A 17,034-nucleotide genomic window follows, 5' to 3' on the forward strand; every position below is an offset into this window, starting at 1 on the left:
GCACCAAAATAGTCACAAATTGAGGCTTAGGAAAAGACACGAACAAATGAGTTACGAATTTCGACTTTTATGACCATGCATTGCAACTTCATTCGCACGTCAAATCAATTCCCTCCATTTAAACGCATTGAAATGCCATTAATCCGTTCCATCCATTTTATAAATATAGCAGGGTAATCCGATGTTTTCCAAATGTAAACAAACAGACTGTGACTTGTGGCGTGCACGGTGCTGTTTGCCAAAGAGGGTTTTGGGTTTCCCTCGCCGTCGGCCCCCCAGAATGGCGACCGCTGCACTTTAATAAACCATCCCGCAGGGGTCAAGGCTCCTTTCTCCACGGCGTCAGCTGGGACACCCCGGTCGCACTCCTAACCCCATCCTAACCCCGTCTCCATCGCCGGCATGCGTCGGAGCCCAGTTCTGTTTAGCGGGCAGAGCATTTAGAGGGGTTAGCGTTTCACCGAGGCAGCTGTTGGCACCATGTGCCTCATTCTGGCGCGGCGGGTCGACAGCACGCGAGGCAAACGCTTCACGCAACCCCCGAGGCATACCCCTGAGGATCCTTGCTCACAAAACCTGATCGGGTATCACTTTGATGGGCAGCGGTGGGAAAAGTGCAGATACTCGTGTAAATGACAACTGGGGGAAAAAAATACAGTTTTTTTTTTTTTTAATAGTTGCACAAAATAAAATCATCCGGATTCAGATACATTTGTTAAGATGTATAGACTACTTAATGTCATTACTGAAGTATTCATACTTGCTACAACTGGCAAAGAGATTTCCAAAGCAACCTTAATTGATGTCGTTCAGCAGTAGCCCGACTTTTGAGACGGGCCCGAGCTGTCGACAAGGAACTCCCACGTTCATGCACGCATTTGAGTCAGCGGACAGCAGCGGATGTCATGTCTGTCGTTAGAAGGATTTTAGGCTCCCGGCCAGGCATTCCCCGTGTTGCCTGTTTTACTGACAACTCTGTCATAGAGGAGTCCAAAATAAATCATCTGCTCAAGATGGCTTAGCTCTCCATAACTGTGACTGGGTGGATTGCGATAAGCACAGGAACATTTATGTTTTATAACCTGATCCTGATATGTTTTGAGAACTTGAACTACATCCTAATGGTTAACTTGATTTCTGACAAGTCAAATTTTATGTGTGGTCGAAAATCCACGCTGTCAAAGTTAAAAAAAAAGAAACAAAAACAGCTCCTCGGATGTTTCTGAAAGATTATCTTTTTTTTTTTATGCCGGCTGAAAACTGAAAAAAAAAGTAGATTTCTTTTTGTGTTTTGCTATTTTATGAAAAATTTTTTTTTTGGGTGAAACTTTTCCAAACTGCCAAACTTTCTTTTCCCATTTTTACCAATCATGTTTACGATCCTAAAATGACAAATACCTTTATAGCGCACATTTACGCAACTCAATAAGACTTTTGTTTACATTCCACGTCCATTTTCCCAGCACTATCGATGCTAAAATAAATGGTGCCGCGATGAAACTCCTCCAACGAAACCATCGTTCCCTGCCAAGATGCGACGCACGAGACTAACCTTTAGCTCCATTTACCTCCATTGATAAATGAATTGCACTTTGGGAAGGCCGCTGCAAGTAATGTTTCTGTTCACGGTTCCCATGCTCCCAGGACCCTGGGGAGTGGCAGGAACAGATGTGACGTCTGCACTCCCACCACCAAACCTCCCGACCTTCTCATTGGGTCCGTCTCCTAACACTGCTTTCCCTTCTGCAGCTTGTAAAACAATCTTCTGCTTGGAGAAACATGACATTCTGCCGCCGTTGCCTTGTGCAATAATTCATTCTTTAATCGATGCTGAAACGAGATTACCGCTCATTTCAAGAGGTTATAATTTCATCTCGTCTTAATTAGGGCTTGAGTATGATATAGAGCCGTTTGAGTAATTTCATTTGGTTCCGGTCAATCTGTTGTTTAATTTCAGCGTTAGTACTCCTCAGGGCAAGGGTTCTCTAACTGGGGAACCCGGACCTCCAAGGGTCCACAAAATAAGGAGGAGCCGGAATGTTGCCTCCAGAATAGCTTAAAACTCTTGTTAGTGAAAGAACACAATCCGTTTTGAAAGATCAGTCTTTAAATCTCTGCTTTAAAAATCACTGAAGTTCAACTTTAAAGGTTTTCGTTCATTCTGAAATTTCACCCCGGGCGTACCGTAACTATGTATAGGCATCCATAGTGGACTGCTGTCCTTTGTGATGCACTGATAGGATGAGCCCTGATATCTTTAAGCTTTTAGCATCCGGTAACTACAGTAAAGTCTTATCACCCCCTTGAACATAAGTGACTCGCTCTATCTCGGCCATCATGCACCTGCCGAAACTGAGAACTCACTCCGCTGGCATTGTTCAGCGGACTCTGTATCATTATAACATGGCAGGAGAGATCTAACTGATAGTCGGGAGGCCTTCTTGAAGAATGCCAAATAAAAGCATTTATGAGAGTTTTGGGACTATTTAAAAGAAAAAAATCCTTGTTTGTCATTTAGTAGATTAATGCAGAGATTAGGCAGATTAATGATGAAATATAAGTGGTAGATTGGAGCATTAGACGATACATTAGTAATGGAAAGGGTGTTTAATCGTTTTGTGCTTGATGGAGTTCCCATTAAAATGCTTCTTAAAATTGTAAACGCTATTATCGCCCTCTAGTGGTTAAATACCCACATTACAATTGCAGTCACAAATTAAATTCAAACTCTGCGTGTTACAGTGCCTTACCAAATACACTAATGTTAAGAATGAAACTTTCAGACCGTTTCAGATGATACTTACTTTGAGAAGCACTGAAGTAGACCAGTTCATCTCATTCATAACACAGTTATGTCCCCTTTAAAAGAATAAGTTGCCCTCCGCTCACCGTGAGGAAGTAGATGTTGTTTGGCCGGTGACGCCGCTTGTACACGTAGCCTAGTAGGATGTGGCCATTGAAGATGGTGGCGGTGTGTCAAACTCGCTGTCCTGCGCATTTGTAAGACTTTACCTTTTCCCTTTTTACACCGTCCGGCGGTCGTACCCCATGCACGTACAAACAACAACACCGCCGATCATTTCTGAGTTACATCCTTCGATTTTACGCGGAAAGCTTAAGTGCCCCCTCTTCCCTTTGGTTAGCATAGGCGAGCTAGCGGCGATGCTAACAAGCTAACGTTAGCACACTGGGGGTAGTGGACCTTGGTTTAAGAGTGCAATCGCCCGGTGACAGGCGATCCGTGACAGATCACCGGAGAGCCTTCGTCGGTGGGGAATTTGCAATGCTGGAAACTTCGATACGGATCGTTCGCGAGGCCAGAATTCGGGCATCTTTGGGCGACTTTGGAGCGCCGTGTTTAGCTAGTTAGGGTGTTAAGGAGGTGTTGAGGGGGTTTAAGCTGTGGAGCAACCACGTTCGCTGGCGATCAAAAACAATAAGACCTTTCGAGAAGCTGGTGTTTTGTTGATCAATAATATATGCATGGAGGAATATTTCACAGGTTGCATTTTCAACAAGTGGCGAATCGTAATGTGTCAGTATTGTGTTTCTTGGGAGGCTAACTATGCAATTTCTTTTTTTGCATTTCAAGGAAAACAATGTGATCCACTCAAATTAGCCACTGAACCCCATTTCATGCATTCTCTTCATTCGAGTCGTTCGATTGCTTATGCATGTCCCAGCTGACTTGCAGCAAGAAGCTAGCTCCACCCCGGATTGGTCCCCAGGGCACATAGAGATTCACACCAACAGTTACACTAATGCTCGTATACAATTGTGGAAGTGAAGCAGACCTATGGTGAGGCAAAAGCACCCTTGACTGGTCGCCAATGTTTTCTCGGAATGTGGAAGGGTGTCATTGAACACTCACGGATGCATGAGGAGAAATTTCACTCGGGAAGGCCTCGGAAGCCAAAACATGCATGTTGGGTTCCTTGAAGACAATACGTTGTCCATAAGGCAATTAGGTATTTGTCTTTAAGTGATGTATGATTGGCTGATGACCAGTCTACGATGGTGTACTGGTGCCACGTTGGACAGTTTGGATTAACGACATTGCAGACTGCCTACTTCACAAACATAGGTGTGGTAAATGTCCACTCGCCTTTTATTAACCATCTGTTCATTCTCCATCCAGCTACGACTGATTTCAACTTCTTCTGTGAGATCAACTTGATCATCACGCTTCTTGCTGCCATGCAGCCCCCCCCTCGGACTGGACCCCCGGGAGCCAGCGGGCCGCCTCCTCCTTCCGGGCCGAATATGTTCCGCAGGACCAGGCCTCTCAAGCATCCAGCAGCGGCAGCAAATGCTTCAATGCCGCCCTCTACTCAACCCATGACAGACCCGTTTGCTTTTGTCCGAGCCCCACCGCTGATGGGTGCCCCGGTACCATATAGCAACTCTCTGCTAACACAAGCCCCACCCGATTCCACCTACACCCTAGCAGGCCCAAGTCTGGCCCCGCAACCACAGACAATGGAGGGTGTCCCAGGGGCTCCAGCTGGCCCCCTGCCGTCCTCTCTGCCAGCGGTGCCCATGTTCAGCCCTCACAGTTCAGCCGATGTCCGTACGGGATACGCGCCATTGCATTCCGAACAAGATTACTTGAACTCGAGAGAGCAGCCGTTGGCCGCAGAACCGCCAAGTGTGCCGTCAGCCCCGGTACCAAATCAGACGTTTAATCAGGAATTCCACGCACAGTCTTCTCCTCAGCCTGTCCCCTTCCAGCCAGTGCCTCCCGCTGCCGCCTCCTCTCAAAGGGCCTCCGATCACGGAAGTCGCCCTCCATCCGTTCAGAACTATTTTCAGCCTACCAGTGACCCTCCACAACAGCCTTTCAATACACAGCCGCAGGCCCAGATGTACCCCTCTAACGCTCCCACGCCTCCGACACAATTTGGGCATCCCCAGATGCCGCCGCCCTTCCCACAGCAGAACCCCGGAAATTCCTCCAGCTCACATTGGGCTGGACCAAATACAACCCAGCAGCATAACTCTCATTTCCAACACCAGAGCTACTTCATGCAGACCTCTGCCCCGCAAGACGTGTGGTTGAGTCAAGCGCCCCAGGACCCAGCCTACCACCAAATGGGGACCGGCGCAACACACCCGCATCCTCAGCCTGATTCTGGATCTCATCATGCACCTAACGCGGGTCCCCAGCACGACTCAGCCTCTTCGACGGTTCCGTACGCTCAAGATACTGGCACACTCTCCATGTTCTTCAACGATGATGTAGAAAATGAGGAAACCTTAGCAGGAGAGCGAAAAAAGGTCTTAAACGGGATTCCTGAATCTTCGCAGCCTCCGAGCCATCCGCAAGGTGCCCCACCGGGCCACAGTGCTCCGGTGAATGTTCCTTTTGACAACCAAGGAGCTCGTTTTCAGGACCATTCCCACATACCATACATGAACGACGGAATCGCCACATTACAAGGAAGGAGTTCAAACCCACCTGAAACCCAGTATGACCATGTTGAGAACTTGGAGTGCGTCCCCAACCAGGAGGTGTTGCCAAGTGAAATTCACGCCAGTCCTTCTGGAGTGGACACCTACGAAACCGGGCCCAACCTGGAGACTCCGGATTCTATTCCCAGGCCAATGAGATCTCCGAGCGCATCGTCAAACTACAGTAGCATGAGTCACGGTAGCGGGAGCGCCGGCCGTCGACACCACGGCGTAGTCGGCACCTTCATTCAGCAGGAAAGCCCGCGCCTCACCGAGGACGCTAACTCGCCTCCCGCCGCTGCTGCCGGTGGCTACTTTGAACAGATCGACTCTTATCCACCTGGAGACGTGGCCGCACAGCCCAGCACCTCGGACCAAACGTGGCCCGCTACGCCGAGCCCCCCGAAACCTACGGGTATCTTCCAGGCCAGTGCTAACAGCTCGTTTGAGCCCGTCCGCTCTCACGGGGTCGAGGTGCGCCCCGCCGAGGTCGACAGAGCAAAAATGGTAGCGGAAGGTGGCACGGATCCCACGTCGGGCAATCTGGAGCAACCGCCGGATAATATGGAAAATATTTACGGGCCAGGTCACCCTCTGCCTGTTGGTGTGCCTCACCTGCCGAACCCCGTGGTTCAATCTCACTCCCGCCCGTCATCGCGTGCCTTTGGCGCCAATCGGCCCTGCGAGAGCCCTGCCACCACTTTATGGGCCCAGGGTGATCCTTCCACTTTAGCCGCTAGCATTTTATTGGCGCCCGCTGCCCCGACTGTTCTGGCTCCGTTAAGAGAGCCGAGTGCAGATGTCATACAGCCTCCGGAGGATGGTCCGCTGGATCTTCATCCTCCTCAGAGAATCCCACAACACATTTCAGAGAACCTAGAGAACCCACCGAAGGTGAGTGAGTTAGACACGGCGGACTCGCAGGGCCACCTGGGCTACGCGTCTCTTCTCGTGTCTGAATCGCTCCAGCAGCCTGTTCTGATCGCACCACCTGTGTCCAACTGTGTGATTCCTCCCAGTACCTTTGCTGCTCAAGCAACAGTTAGTGCCGGGACATCCCGTGCACCCGTTCTTTCCCCCAATCAGAATCCACTTGGCCCACCTACTCTTACCTCAAACCCAGTCCCGCTCAATCTGACTCGAGAAAGTGCCGAAGCAGCGAATTCTGGAGTGGCTTCGGCACAGACCCATGCGGTCCAGCCCTCTTTTTCGTTGAGTGGAGACCCTAACTTTGCTCTCCCGGTTAATCCTCTGACTTCTCTCGCCGCTCCTTCTGTCACCAATCACAATCAGCCCTCAAATTATGAACTCCTTGATTTTTCTATGCACCAATCACAGAGCCAAAATCAAGCATCTGGCCATCCTTCTGCTTTGCACGAGTCGTCGCAGTCCAGTAATGGATTTTACATGCAGGTCACCAAAGATGCACAGCAAGGGCTGAGAAGGGACAGGAGCGGTCCTGTTCCGACTTCAGCCCCTTCAGCTCCACCACAGGTCACGGTACCTTCTTTATCATCCGCTCCACCGCTTCTACCAGCGTCATCACCATCCGCCCCATCTGCTCCGTTACCATCCGCTCCTCCTGTCACGGCGGCCCCCTCGTCAAGCACAATGGCCGCGCCTCCTTCCTCCGTAGCAGGCGCAAACACTCAGCAGCCAGAACCTGCAAGGATCCCTGAGGCAAACGCCGCAGCACAGGTGCAAGGTGATGTCTCTTTACCCGCAAGGGGGGTACAGCCTTCCCCTGGCCAGTATCCAGCTCCTGTTCCTGCGAGCGTTCCTCAGGCGCCTCTTTCCCATCAAGCTCCCGCGGAGCCACCGCGACCGCCCTCTTCCGCCGGCAGCCAGCAGGGCTACGGACCTCCTCCTGCCGGCCCGGGGCCGATGTATGGAGGTTATTATGGAAACTATGGAGAATACTCAGACGGCCGAGCGCCGTATCCTCCTGCTCCATACCCGGCTGGGGATCCTAGAGCTCAGCAGTATTATCCGGTACGGCTAAGAATGATCCATTACTCGCTTTTGAGTCGTCGATCATTTTAAAAAGCTAAAAGCTGTTTTCCTTCTCAGGAGGGAGCATATAGAACCAGAGGAGATCCTTGGTACGGCAGGTACGACGGCGCCAACCCAGCTTACCGGGACCCACACTATCAGTACCGAGAGCCTCAGCCGGAGCGACCCAGCTCCAGGACCAGTCAGTATTCCGACCGGCCTCCATCCAGGTCAGTGCAACGCTCCCATGCGGTCTTTTCATTCGTGCGGAATATTGTCTTGAATATATTTGCCGTCTGTCTCCCTCAGGCAAGGCTATACTGAGGACTACCACCGAGCGAACCGAAGTGCCTATGATGAATATTATTACGGCAAGCACTATGATTATGCAGGTATGAGACTTTTGTCTGAATTTGATTGAGAAATGTATCAAAGTAAGAATTTTTTTTTTGTTCCATATAGGATACAACTATGGACAGTATGACCCCCGATACAGAGGATACTATGATCAAGCCTATTGGTCCACTTATGATGATGCGTACAGAAGCAGAGACAACTACTACAACCAACAAATGTATCCGCCCAGGTAATATTGAGCGAAACCTGCAGAAACTTTGCTGGGTTTGTACTGATAGAAAAAAAAAAAAACATACCTGCACCTCTCACAGGAAAGAAGGCTCCGACGACCAGTGGCGCTACTACCCCGGTTACGACAGCAGCTTCGACGACGACTACCGCCGACGCGGCGGCGAAGTATACAACGACGACTTTGACCGACGCAGCGTCCACAGCGAGCAGTCTGCTCACAGCGTGCACAGCTCTCACAGCAGACGCAGCAGCTTCAGCTCCAGGTCCCAACAGGTACGTCTGGAAAAATATTCGGTTATTACGATTATTGTAAATTTGGAGAAGAATGAAAACTTAAAAGTATTGCGCGTCCTCCCCCTAATTTTTTTTAGAGCCAAGCGTCCAGGAGTCAGCCAGATTTGGTGTCGGCCGCTTATGATGCCACATCGTCCACGCTAGCTGTGGACTACTCTTATGGACAGTACCCACACCAGACTGATGCTTCCCAGAATTACGACCAGTACCTCTACCCCTCTGAGTACACGGCAGACAGCACCTGGATCGCCCCCGAACAGCGTAAGTTTGCCTTTTTGGTTCATGATAGCAACTACGTGCTCACAACATTTGTCCTGTAGCGCCCCCTCGTCCAGTCACCCCGGAGAAGTTCACTATGCCCCACCGTTGTGCCCGCTTTGGGCCCGGTGGTCATCTCGTCCAAGTTCTGCCCAATCTTCCCTCGGCGGGGCAGCCTGCTCTGGTTGATATTCACAACTTGGAGGTACTTTTTCAATTCATGTTATGTGTTGTTATCATCTAGTACGTTATTGACATTTGGTTAATTTGGACGTTTCAGACAATGTTTCAGAACACATCGGATCAGGAAGAACTACGAGGTTTCCCTGGACCACTTGTGAAGTAAGTTTTTTTGGTCATTTCTTTTGGGGGGGGTCCCCATTCTCCTCACGTTTGACCTCATCCTCTTCAGGGAGGAAACCCACAAGGTGGATGTTATAAAGTTCTCCCAGAACAAGGCGCTGGCATGTTCCCATGACAACAACCTCTTAGACCGAGACTCCGCCCACCTGCTTTGGGACTTCATTGTGCTGCTGTGTAGACAGAACGGGGTAAGATTGTCGTAGCATTCGTTGCGCAGTCAACATTTGTTACGTTTACAGGAGTTAAAAAATTTTTTTTCCCAAGACTGTGGTAGGCACCGACATCGCCGACTTGTTGCTGAAGGAGCATCGTTCCGTGTGGCTTCCGGGCAAGAGTCCAAACGAAGCAAACCTGATTGATTTCAACAACGAGCCGCTGGCCAGAGCGGAGGAGGAGCCAGGAGCCGGACCGCTCTCCCTCCTGTCCGACACCTTCATGACGGTCCCGGAAAATGTCGGCAAAGAAACGGAACGCTTCAGGGAGCTTCTGCTCTTCGGTCGCAAGAAGGTAAGAACTCACGCCTTGATGTGGTTTGTTTTGTGCCAATTTGGAAACGGGTTTCTTTTTCTGCTATTTAACAGGATGCGCTTGAAGCAGCCATGAAAGGTGGTCTGTGGGGCCACGCTCTCCTGCTGGCCAGTAAGATGGATAACAGGACGCATGCACGTGTCATGACAAGGTGACTATCAACTTATTTTGGACTTTTTGGAGCTGACCAAAAATATATTTTAAAGCCAATTCCTCATCCGCTTGACAGGTTTGCCAACAGCTTGCCTATCAATGACCCTCTCCAGACGGTGTACCAACTTATGTCGGGTAGGATGCCCGCTTCAGCTACCGTAAGTATTTGAACTGGACGTAGAATAAATGAAAAGGATGTCCAATTGTAATATGCAGCGTTTACATTTTTTCCCGCGCTGATGTAGTGCTGCGGAGAGGAAAAGTGGGGTGACTGGCGCCCTCACCTGGCCATGATATTGTCTAACCTCACGCACACTTTGGACCTGGACTCTCGCACAATCACCACCATGGGAGACACTCTCGGTAGGCTGCAACGAGGACGGAAACATGTCAACGGGAGCACGGCAGTAAAATAGATGTCCGTGTGTTTGCTAGCTTCAAAGGGGCTGATTGACGCGGCCCATTTCTGCTACCTAATGGCTCAAGTGGATCTGGGTGTTTACACTAAGAAGAGCACCAAGATGGTTCTGATTGGCTCCAATCACAGGTGGCATCTCGTCTTTCAATTGCTCCGTGGACAAATAACATTTGAACTTTTTATTATTTGTCTATCCACTTCAGTTTACCTTTCTACCACTTTGCGACCAACGAAGCAATACAGAGGACGGAAGCTTACGAGTATGCGCAGTCTTTGGGCTCCCAGCCTTGTTCCCTACCCAATTTCCAGGTCTGGTCTTCAAAGGATTTTCACAATGTTAATAAAAACCGCCGCCATGTGGTGTCAAGACTTTGAATGTGTCTCGCCAGGTCTTCAAGTTGATCTATGCGTGCCGCTTGGCTGAAGCGGGCTTGAGCGCGCAAGCGTTCCACTACTGTGAAGTCATCTCTCGGACTGTCCTCCTGCAGCCAGCCTACTACTCCCCTGTATTTGTTAGCCAAGTCATTCAGGTGAGCTCATCTCTCACTACAATTTACTGCTGGAATAGACGGCGGTACTGATGGGTGTAATTTGACAGATGTCCGAAAAGCTGCGATTTTTTGACCCTCAACTGAAAGAAAGGCCCGAGCAGGAGTTGTTCAACGAGCCCGATTGGATGATCCAGCTCAGACAGCTGGATGGCCAGATCAAAGTATGAAGACAATTTTTAGGCTTTGCAAGACGCATGGCTTGGAACAAACAACTAATGGCTTTCATGTTGTTCTTTAGACGGGGGCATTTACCTACAATGCTGACAGATCCAGCCCCACACAATTCACCAGCAGCAGCAGCCCCACCTCAGAAATGGATCAGACCGGTCTAGCTGAACCTTCCAACATGTCCATGGAGTTGGACGGCCCTGCTCCTGACAACCCGTTGATGAGCTCATTGCTGCCCGGCGCTCCGCCGCAGGGAATCCACCTCATGCCTCCAGGTTTGTGTGCCAACTTGTTGGTAACCACGTCCTGAATGACAACAATCTCGCCTTTCCGTTAGCTCCCACCTCCATCCTCCAAGACGGAACAGCCCCGCCTCAACCACACAGTGATATGCCACAGTTCTACCCAGTACCACCCAGTGGGCCACCCGGACACATTCCTATGTCGGGCTACCCTCCGCACGATCCCGCCTACGCTCCTCCCCACTACCAGCCTCCACCCGTGCAGTCGGAAATGTACCCGGGACAAGTTCCCCATTCGCCGGTGCACGGGGGCCACCTTCCACCTCAGATGCCGCCGGCGCACATGCCACCTTCGCCAGGGCACATGGGCACACCACCGGAGATGCCGTTCAACCAACCTGTATCCCCGCACAGAAGCTCCGTTACGCCACAGATGGACTTCTATGATCACATGGCACAGCTGGTCGGGAACTGTTTTGTCTTTTGAAACACTTGACTTGCACCACTGTACTAACGACTCAACTTTTTGCGCAGGCTCCTGGTAGGAGATCGAGAACCACGTCGCAGTCTTCAGTGCACCGGGTGAGTTATTCATGTACAATCATTTCATTAATAATAATGTCAAAATAATTGATGAATGAATAATTGATTGATCACTTTTACCTTTATTTTTTTCAGGCCTCGGGACGGCGCTCTCGCACCACCTCTGAGTCGTCGACTCACTCCGGCGGGCGAGACAGGAGCAATTCGTTTGTCAAGCAGGCTTCTCCGCCGCCTCCTTCTATTCCGGAGCAGCCCCGCAAAGAGGAGACCAAGAAAGCCAAGAAGGACTCTCCTAAAAAGGTTGAAAAAGATTTACCTCTACAGGACACACAAAAATATCCAAACTGCAAGTCGCTCCATGTTTCAGTAGTTTTTTTTGCTGAATTTATGGTCGCTGAAGACTCACAAGAGGTCTTGTCTGATTGACACATAGAGTGGCGGTGGTGTGGGCTGGCTGACGACGTGGCTTTACAGGAAGGGCAAGAATGAGGCTCACTTACCGGACGACAAAAACAAATCCGTAAGCCGCAAAACTCAAAATTTCAAACTTGCCACCGGCCTTGACAGCCATTATTTTGTCAGATCGTGTGGGACGAAAAGAAGCAGAAATGGGTGGACTTGAACGAGCCTGAGGAAGAGGTCTGTCTTTAATCATAATCTATTGCGATGACATAAATATTTAAATGTTGCTGTTTTTTTTCTTTTTTTTTTTTTATAAAGAGTAAACCAATTGCACCGCCTCCCTCTGGGTTCCCCATGATGCCTTCCGCGCCTGTTCCTCCAGGGCCCACCGCCCCCCCGGGCAGCGGTCCTCCTGTCAACATGTTCTCAAGAAGAGCTGGTAAGACAAACGTGTCAGGGTGGGAACGATGACAGTCAACTAACCGACTTTTGTACTTCCTCCCTTCTCAGGTTTAAAGAACAGATATGTGGACGTGCTGAACCCCGGTGGCGGCACCAGACCAGCCGGGATGGCTCCTGCCCCTCCCATGGAACTCTTTGCACCTCTCGCGCCGATGGCCATACCCACCAACCTATTTGTGCCTAGTTCAGGTGTGTGACACAAAAAGCTCGTTACAATACAAACATTGCTATCATGACTTGACATCTGTTCTGCTGTAGCTCCCAAAGATCAACAACCTCTAGAAGGCAGCGAAGGAGGAAATCAGCAGCAGATGTCACCAAACAGCTCTGTTCCACAGGTAGGTGCTCTCAATGTTTTTGAAAAATGAAGTCAATGGAGCCTTAAAATTAAAAAAAAAAAAACCTTTCAGATGTTCAATCCGACGTTGTTACCACCCGTCCCGCAAGGTCCTCCTGCCCTCGACGGGTCACAATCTGGAGAGGTGAGATGAATTGCTTGTCTGTCTCCAGCTAGCCGCGATGCTGCTCAGCTAACAAGTGTGTGTCTGTGTGTGTGACTGCGAGCATATGACAACGTAATACTAGCATGTCCATTTAAAGTCTTTCCTCATAATCTCGCTCGGCGTGTCTTTAATCCAAATTCTCTTCATGTCTTATTTTTGCCAATCATTTCCACAGTTCTCGCCAGCACCCATTAGCGCCGATGCATGGGAGATGATTAATAAGGCTATGTGCTTTGTTTTCTTGTTTGTCCGCTGTCCTCAGCTGTCACGTTCTAGCTCAATGAGTTCTTTATCACGCGAAGTGAGTCAGCATTTAAACCAGGTATCTTGTTCATTCTTTTTTTAACGAGGTTCCCAACTGCCCCACCGACCCGCCGTCGCCCGCCCGCTCGCCCTTGCTTGTTCCGCATAACTTGTTCGAGCAAATGTTGAATGTGGAATATGTGCCTGCTTACCTGCCTGCAGTGTGGTCTCCAGCAATTGTTATCATCTTCTTGTGAGAGAAAGTCGGTCATGTAGACTTTTTATTTAATGTTTTTTGTACGTTTAATTTTAGATTTATTCAGATTATTAGGTTACATGAGAGTTGGAGGCATGCTGGGTAGTCATGGAACGTTGATGTGGATTATTTTTTATTTTTATCATAGTTGGAATGGTTCAAATTAGTCAAGAAATACAGCAATTGGAGGACAAGTAACACCTATCATAATTTTAGGCTTTTATTTTAAAAGTTTGAAAAATTACTTTGAATGGGACACAGTTGAACAAGAGTTTGAGTCTCTTAAATCGAATGTGGTAATTGAAGATGAAAATCTTTAAAAAAATTTCATTGGGCCTTTTATGTGGAAAAGAGTGTTTGGTGATTGAAGAACTATTTTTTTATGGTCAAATCTGAAAAATGAGAGTGAAGAATTCTGGGAAGCTGTGAAGACCAGTTTGTAGCAATTGGTGAGGAAGTGAAGCACGCTGGAGACGTCATCAATATGTTGTGATGCCTGCATGCAGCTCCATTAACCCTCCACCTAGTTTGCATGGATACTAAACAAAGTGAAACTTGACCTCCTTCGTGCATTAAAAACTGTCAACATTTGTTCAGCTTGTGTATTTCTAATTTGACATTGCCACTGAGGGGTTTTTTTTTGGTAAGGGTCGCAAAGATGTTCAACTAAGGCCGCTACGTAACTCTCGTTTGTCATTACAGAGTCATCCAGGCCTGAGAAATACGCCGGTTGGGGGCGGTGGCTTTTTATAACCTAGCACAGGTAAGGATGAATTAAACGTCTTTTTCCACTACAGTTTTATAGAAATCATCTGTATGCATGTGCTTTCCACAGTCATCAGGATGAGCCACCATGTCGGAAACAGACGAGTGCAACCCGGAAGCCCTGAAGCGCCGAACGGACGACCCAACCACTCTTTAATTCCTCAAAGTCTATTTTTGAAACACGACCTGGTGTTTTTCCTTTTTTTTTTTTTTTAAAGCAGAACTATTACACAGGCATCATTTAGTGTACAAATAAAAACTCTCAGCTTTACTGTTAGCACAGGCAGTGTTTGTATCTTCTCCCTCTTGTGTCTTAAACGTGTGGCTTATTTTTGTTTTGTTAATTTCATATTGTGGTTTGATGTTCAAGAAACATTACCACTTGTCTTCTTCTAGTGCATCATCTGCTGTGTTGTGTGCCCCCCCCCCTCTGTCAAAAAGAAGGAACTAGACTGGATGTGAGGATGCTGCATGTTTCCACATATTTATTTTAAAAGCCCTCCTGTCAATCAAATGACTTAAGTGCAAATATCTTGTCATGAGTAACCAGCAGGAATCATGAACCACCCCGTGCAGAGAATAGAGGAGAAAAAAAAAAAATAATCCAAATGTTTGTATATGAGATCGATTGTATTTATGAGCTTTAGGCATAAAGGTATGTGTGTGTGAATGTGTGGAGAATAAATTTGTGTCATTTGATGAGAAGCATTTGGAACAATTGTCACCAATTCATGTTTGTAACGACCTCTGCTATAAAAATTGTGACACAAGTTGTACCTGTGAGTACACACACTGTAATTTACTAACATGATTTTTAATGGAATTACTTATCAGACCTGGCCTGCTAGCCCCCCCCCATATTTAATTCCATTTTTGTCTTGTAGACTTGATTTGAAAAGGTCCCCTTTTGTTTCAGCACATGGATCGTGTAAAATACAAGAATCAAAGGCAAATACTTAATAAAGGTATTTTTTGCGCTTGAGCACTTTGAAATGTGTTATTTGCATGGAGCCTTCATTACAAGATACTTTCTATCACTCAATGTCTTTTAGCAAATACCCTAAGGATTATTTTACAGCAATTTCACAAACAAAGGTCAGCCCACATTAGACTCAATATAAGCACACCCACCTCAACTTTCACTCGCCAAATCTTCAACGATATCATGTGCTGAGGGCTGCTTGTGCTTTGTGAACGGCAGCCTCGAGCAAGGTGCGCTCTCGAAGCAGCCGACGGAGAACATCAGCGTCCATTTCCAGCAACATGCCTGCACACACAAACAGTAATCAGGAATACATAAACAACATTCCCCAATTTATTCCCCCGCCAACAAAAAATCCAATTTCACCATTATAATCAGGGTGAAAGAGCATCAAAAGTCTGCACACCCCTGTCCAAATTTGTGATTTCAAAAAAAAAAGTCCAAGGTTAAAATGTCACATCACTAGATTTTTTGCTACTTTGAGGCATGTTGGCTCACCGGTGATTTCATGCGCATGAAGCTTGTCCAGTTCCTCCACCTGCAAGAAGAGCTTCTCTCCCAACCCCTCGGTGTCCTCGGGGTCCGATGCGTCGCTTACGTCTGTCTCCTCGACACGCTGCCTGCGTACATACCCGTCAAGTGAGTACAGTGGAAGTTCCATATATAAATGAAAGTTTTGATACGCTACTCAATTGTTACACAATTTGCCCTCCAATTATAATTGGCCTATAATATTTTCCAAAAAAAGCCTTTCCAATAAAACATGAGTGACATACTGTTCTAAGGTCTTGAGCGCTGCATTCAGCTGCTCTTCCAGCTGTTTGGGATCTGAGAGAAGCTTTAACACAGCCTCCTTGTCCTGTTCCAGTAACATGCCTTGTGGAATTAAACACAACGGCATTTCCAAAGTCAGACAAAAATGTGCATTTGTATCGATATTGTTGACATACAGATGACTAACCTGTGATTTTCTGTGAGTATCCGGTGTTATAAATGTCCACCAGGTCAAAAAGCTGCTCGCCCAAAGAGTCCGAAGACATGGAGTCGTTGTCTTCTTCCTTATTTGTTGTTTTGCTGCAAAAGTCAATTAGGTATTGAGGTTACAATTAAAATATTGAATTTAAATTTTGGAAAATATTAAACGTATGGTTATCATTAATTACCTGGTCTCCTGGTGCATATCCACATGCAGGGCTTTAACTGCTTTTTCCACGGCTGTTGCAAGCATGGCCTCATCCTGCAGTATCCTTCTCAGGACAGGTGCAGGAAGCTCTAGCAGCATACCTGGAGCAAAAAAAATATATGCAGGATTATTTCTGAAGGAGACACAGATGACACAGTCAACCTCACCTGTAAGTTTCCCAGTGTTCTCGTTGTGTTTGTGAAAAATCCGAGTGTATAACTGTTCGCCAAGTGTTTCCAAGTCATCATCATTGTCCATGTTTCCTCACATTTACTGAGGTCTGCCTTTTGGTTAATGTCTCTCAAAAAAGTTAAAAACTAAAGGTAACAAAGCCGTGGAGTCCATTGGCCTCAAATTGTAGATTTGAGGTCTGTTGAGTGGACATTTGTTCAGAAAAGCATATATTGGGTTTATTAATTTGTTTCATTCCATTTTTTTTCGAGTTTCCGATTTCCTCAATTTTTCATTTTATCGAGGTGCAACGACATTATATATTTCATTAGTAATTGTTTATTTACTCAACTTGACGTAAAACAGTTTAGTTATTTCACCTCGTACCATTTCTGAGGCTAGCAACTTCCATACCGCAAGCTTATTCGTAAACAAGAGGCGCATGATGATGACGTGTAGCCAGCGACAAGTGAAGTGAAGATGTGTTCATCCGCGGCTTTGGTGATAAAATAGAGCTG

At 47.6% G+C, this 17,034-nt stretch overlaps 2 protein-coding genes across 3 annotated transcripts; one reads left to right on the top strand and one right to left on the bottom strand.

Moving 5' to 3' along the window:
• Positions 1-2,916: 2,916 nt before the first annotated feature.
• Positions 2,917-15,162, top strand: sec16a (SEC16 homolog A, endoplasmic reticulum export factor). 2 transcript variants are annotated; one of them, XM_061292450.1, is made up of 31 exons: positions 2,917-3,000; positions 4,139-7,443; positions 7,522-7,673; positions 7,753-7,835; positions 7,906-8,029; positions 8,112-8,304; positions 8,403-8,586; positions 8,646-8,788; positions 8,864-8,925; positions 8,996-9,134; positions 9,211-9,453; positions 9,528-9,625; positions 9,704-9,785; positions 9,873-9,990; positions 10,063-10,174; positions 10,249-10,354; positions 10,435-10,575; positions 10,644-10,757; positions 10,835-11,039; positions 11,102-11,469; positions 11,541-11,588; positions 11,685-11,849; positions 11,983-12,069; positions 12,132-12,188; positions 12,270-12,390; positions 12,462-12,602; positions 12,672-12,751; positions 12,824-12,895; positions 13,179-13,238; positions 14,118-14,178; positions 14,251-15,162. In XM_061292450.1, exons 2-30 carry the CDS (start codon positions 4,198-4,200, stop codon positions 14,166-14,168), a joined length of 6,795 nt encoding a protein of 2,264 aa, XP_061148434.1. In that variant the 5' UTR covers positions 2,917-3,000; positions 4,139-4,197; the 3' UTR covers positions 14,169-14,178; positions 14,251-15,162. The 2 variants fall into 2 exon arrangements, with proteins under 2 accessions (XP_061148434.1, XP_061148435.1); XM_061292451.1 differs by lacking the exon at positions 13,179-13,238.
• LOC133162972 (uncharacterized) lies at positions 14,638-16,970 on the bottom strand. The gene is made up of 6 exons (XM_061292452.1): positions 16,513-16,970; positions 16,326-16,446; positions 16,124-16,236; positions 15,939-16,038; positions 15,661-15,782; positions 14,638-15,447 (listed from the first exon to the last, which is right to left on the bottom strand). The coding sequence occupies exons 1-6, from the start codon at positions 16,601-16,603 to the stop codon at positions 15,344-15,346; spliced, it is 651 nt and encodes a 216-aa protein (XP_061148436.1). The 5' UTR covers positions 16,604-16,970; the 3' UTR covers positions 14,638-15,343.
• Positions 16,971-17,034: the final 64 nt, after the last annotated feature.

This window comes from Syngnathus typhle, linkage group LG12 (genome assembly GCF_033458585.1).
Source record: "Syngnathus typhle isolate RoL2023-S1 ecotype Sweden linkage group LG12, RoL_Styp_1.0, whole genome shotgun sequence".
Lineage (NCBI taxonomy): Eukaryota > Metazoa > Chordata > Actinopteri > Syngnathiformes > Syngnathidae > Syngnathus > Syngnathus typhle.

What these genes read in the sequence shown, in the direction of transcription:
- sec16a (XM_061292450.1), top strand. Translation starts at nt 4,198, where the DNA reads ATGCAGCCCCCCCCTCGGACTGGACCCCCGGGAGCCAGCGGGCCGCCT. An exon ending in TGCTGTGTAGACAGAACGGG is followed by an intron (nt 9,135 to 9,210) that starts GTAAGATTGTCG and finishes TTTTTTCCCAAG; the next exon opens with ACTGTGGTAGGCACCGACAT. An exon ending in ACGGGTCACAATCTGGAGAG is followed by an intron (nt 12,896 to 13,178) that starts GTGAGATGAATT and finishes CGCTGTCCTCAG; the next exon opens with CTGTCACGTTCTAGCTCAAT.
- LOC133162972 (XM_061292452.1), bottom strand. Translation starts at nt 16,603, where the DNA reads ATGGACAATGATGATGACTTGGAAACACTTGGCGAACAGTTATACACT. An exon ending in GATATGCACCAGGAGACCAG is followed by an intron (nt 16,237 to 16,325) that starts GTAATTAATGAT and finishes TGACTTTTGCAG; the next exon opens with CAAAACAACAAATAAGGAAG. An exon ending in ATACTCACAGAAAATCACAG is followed by an intron (nt 16,039 to 16,123) that starts GTTAGTCATCTG and finishes TAATTCCACAAG; the next exon opens with GCATGTTACTGGAACAGGAC.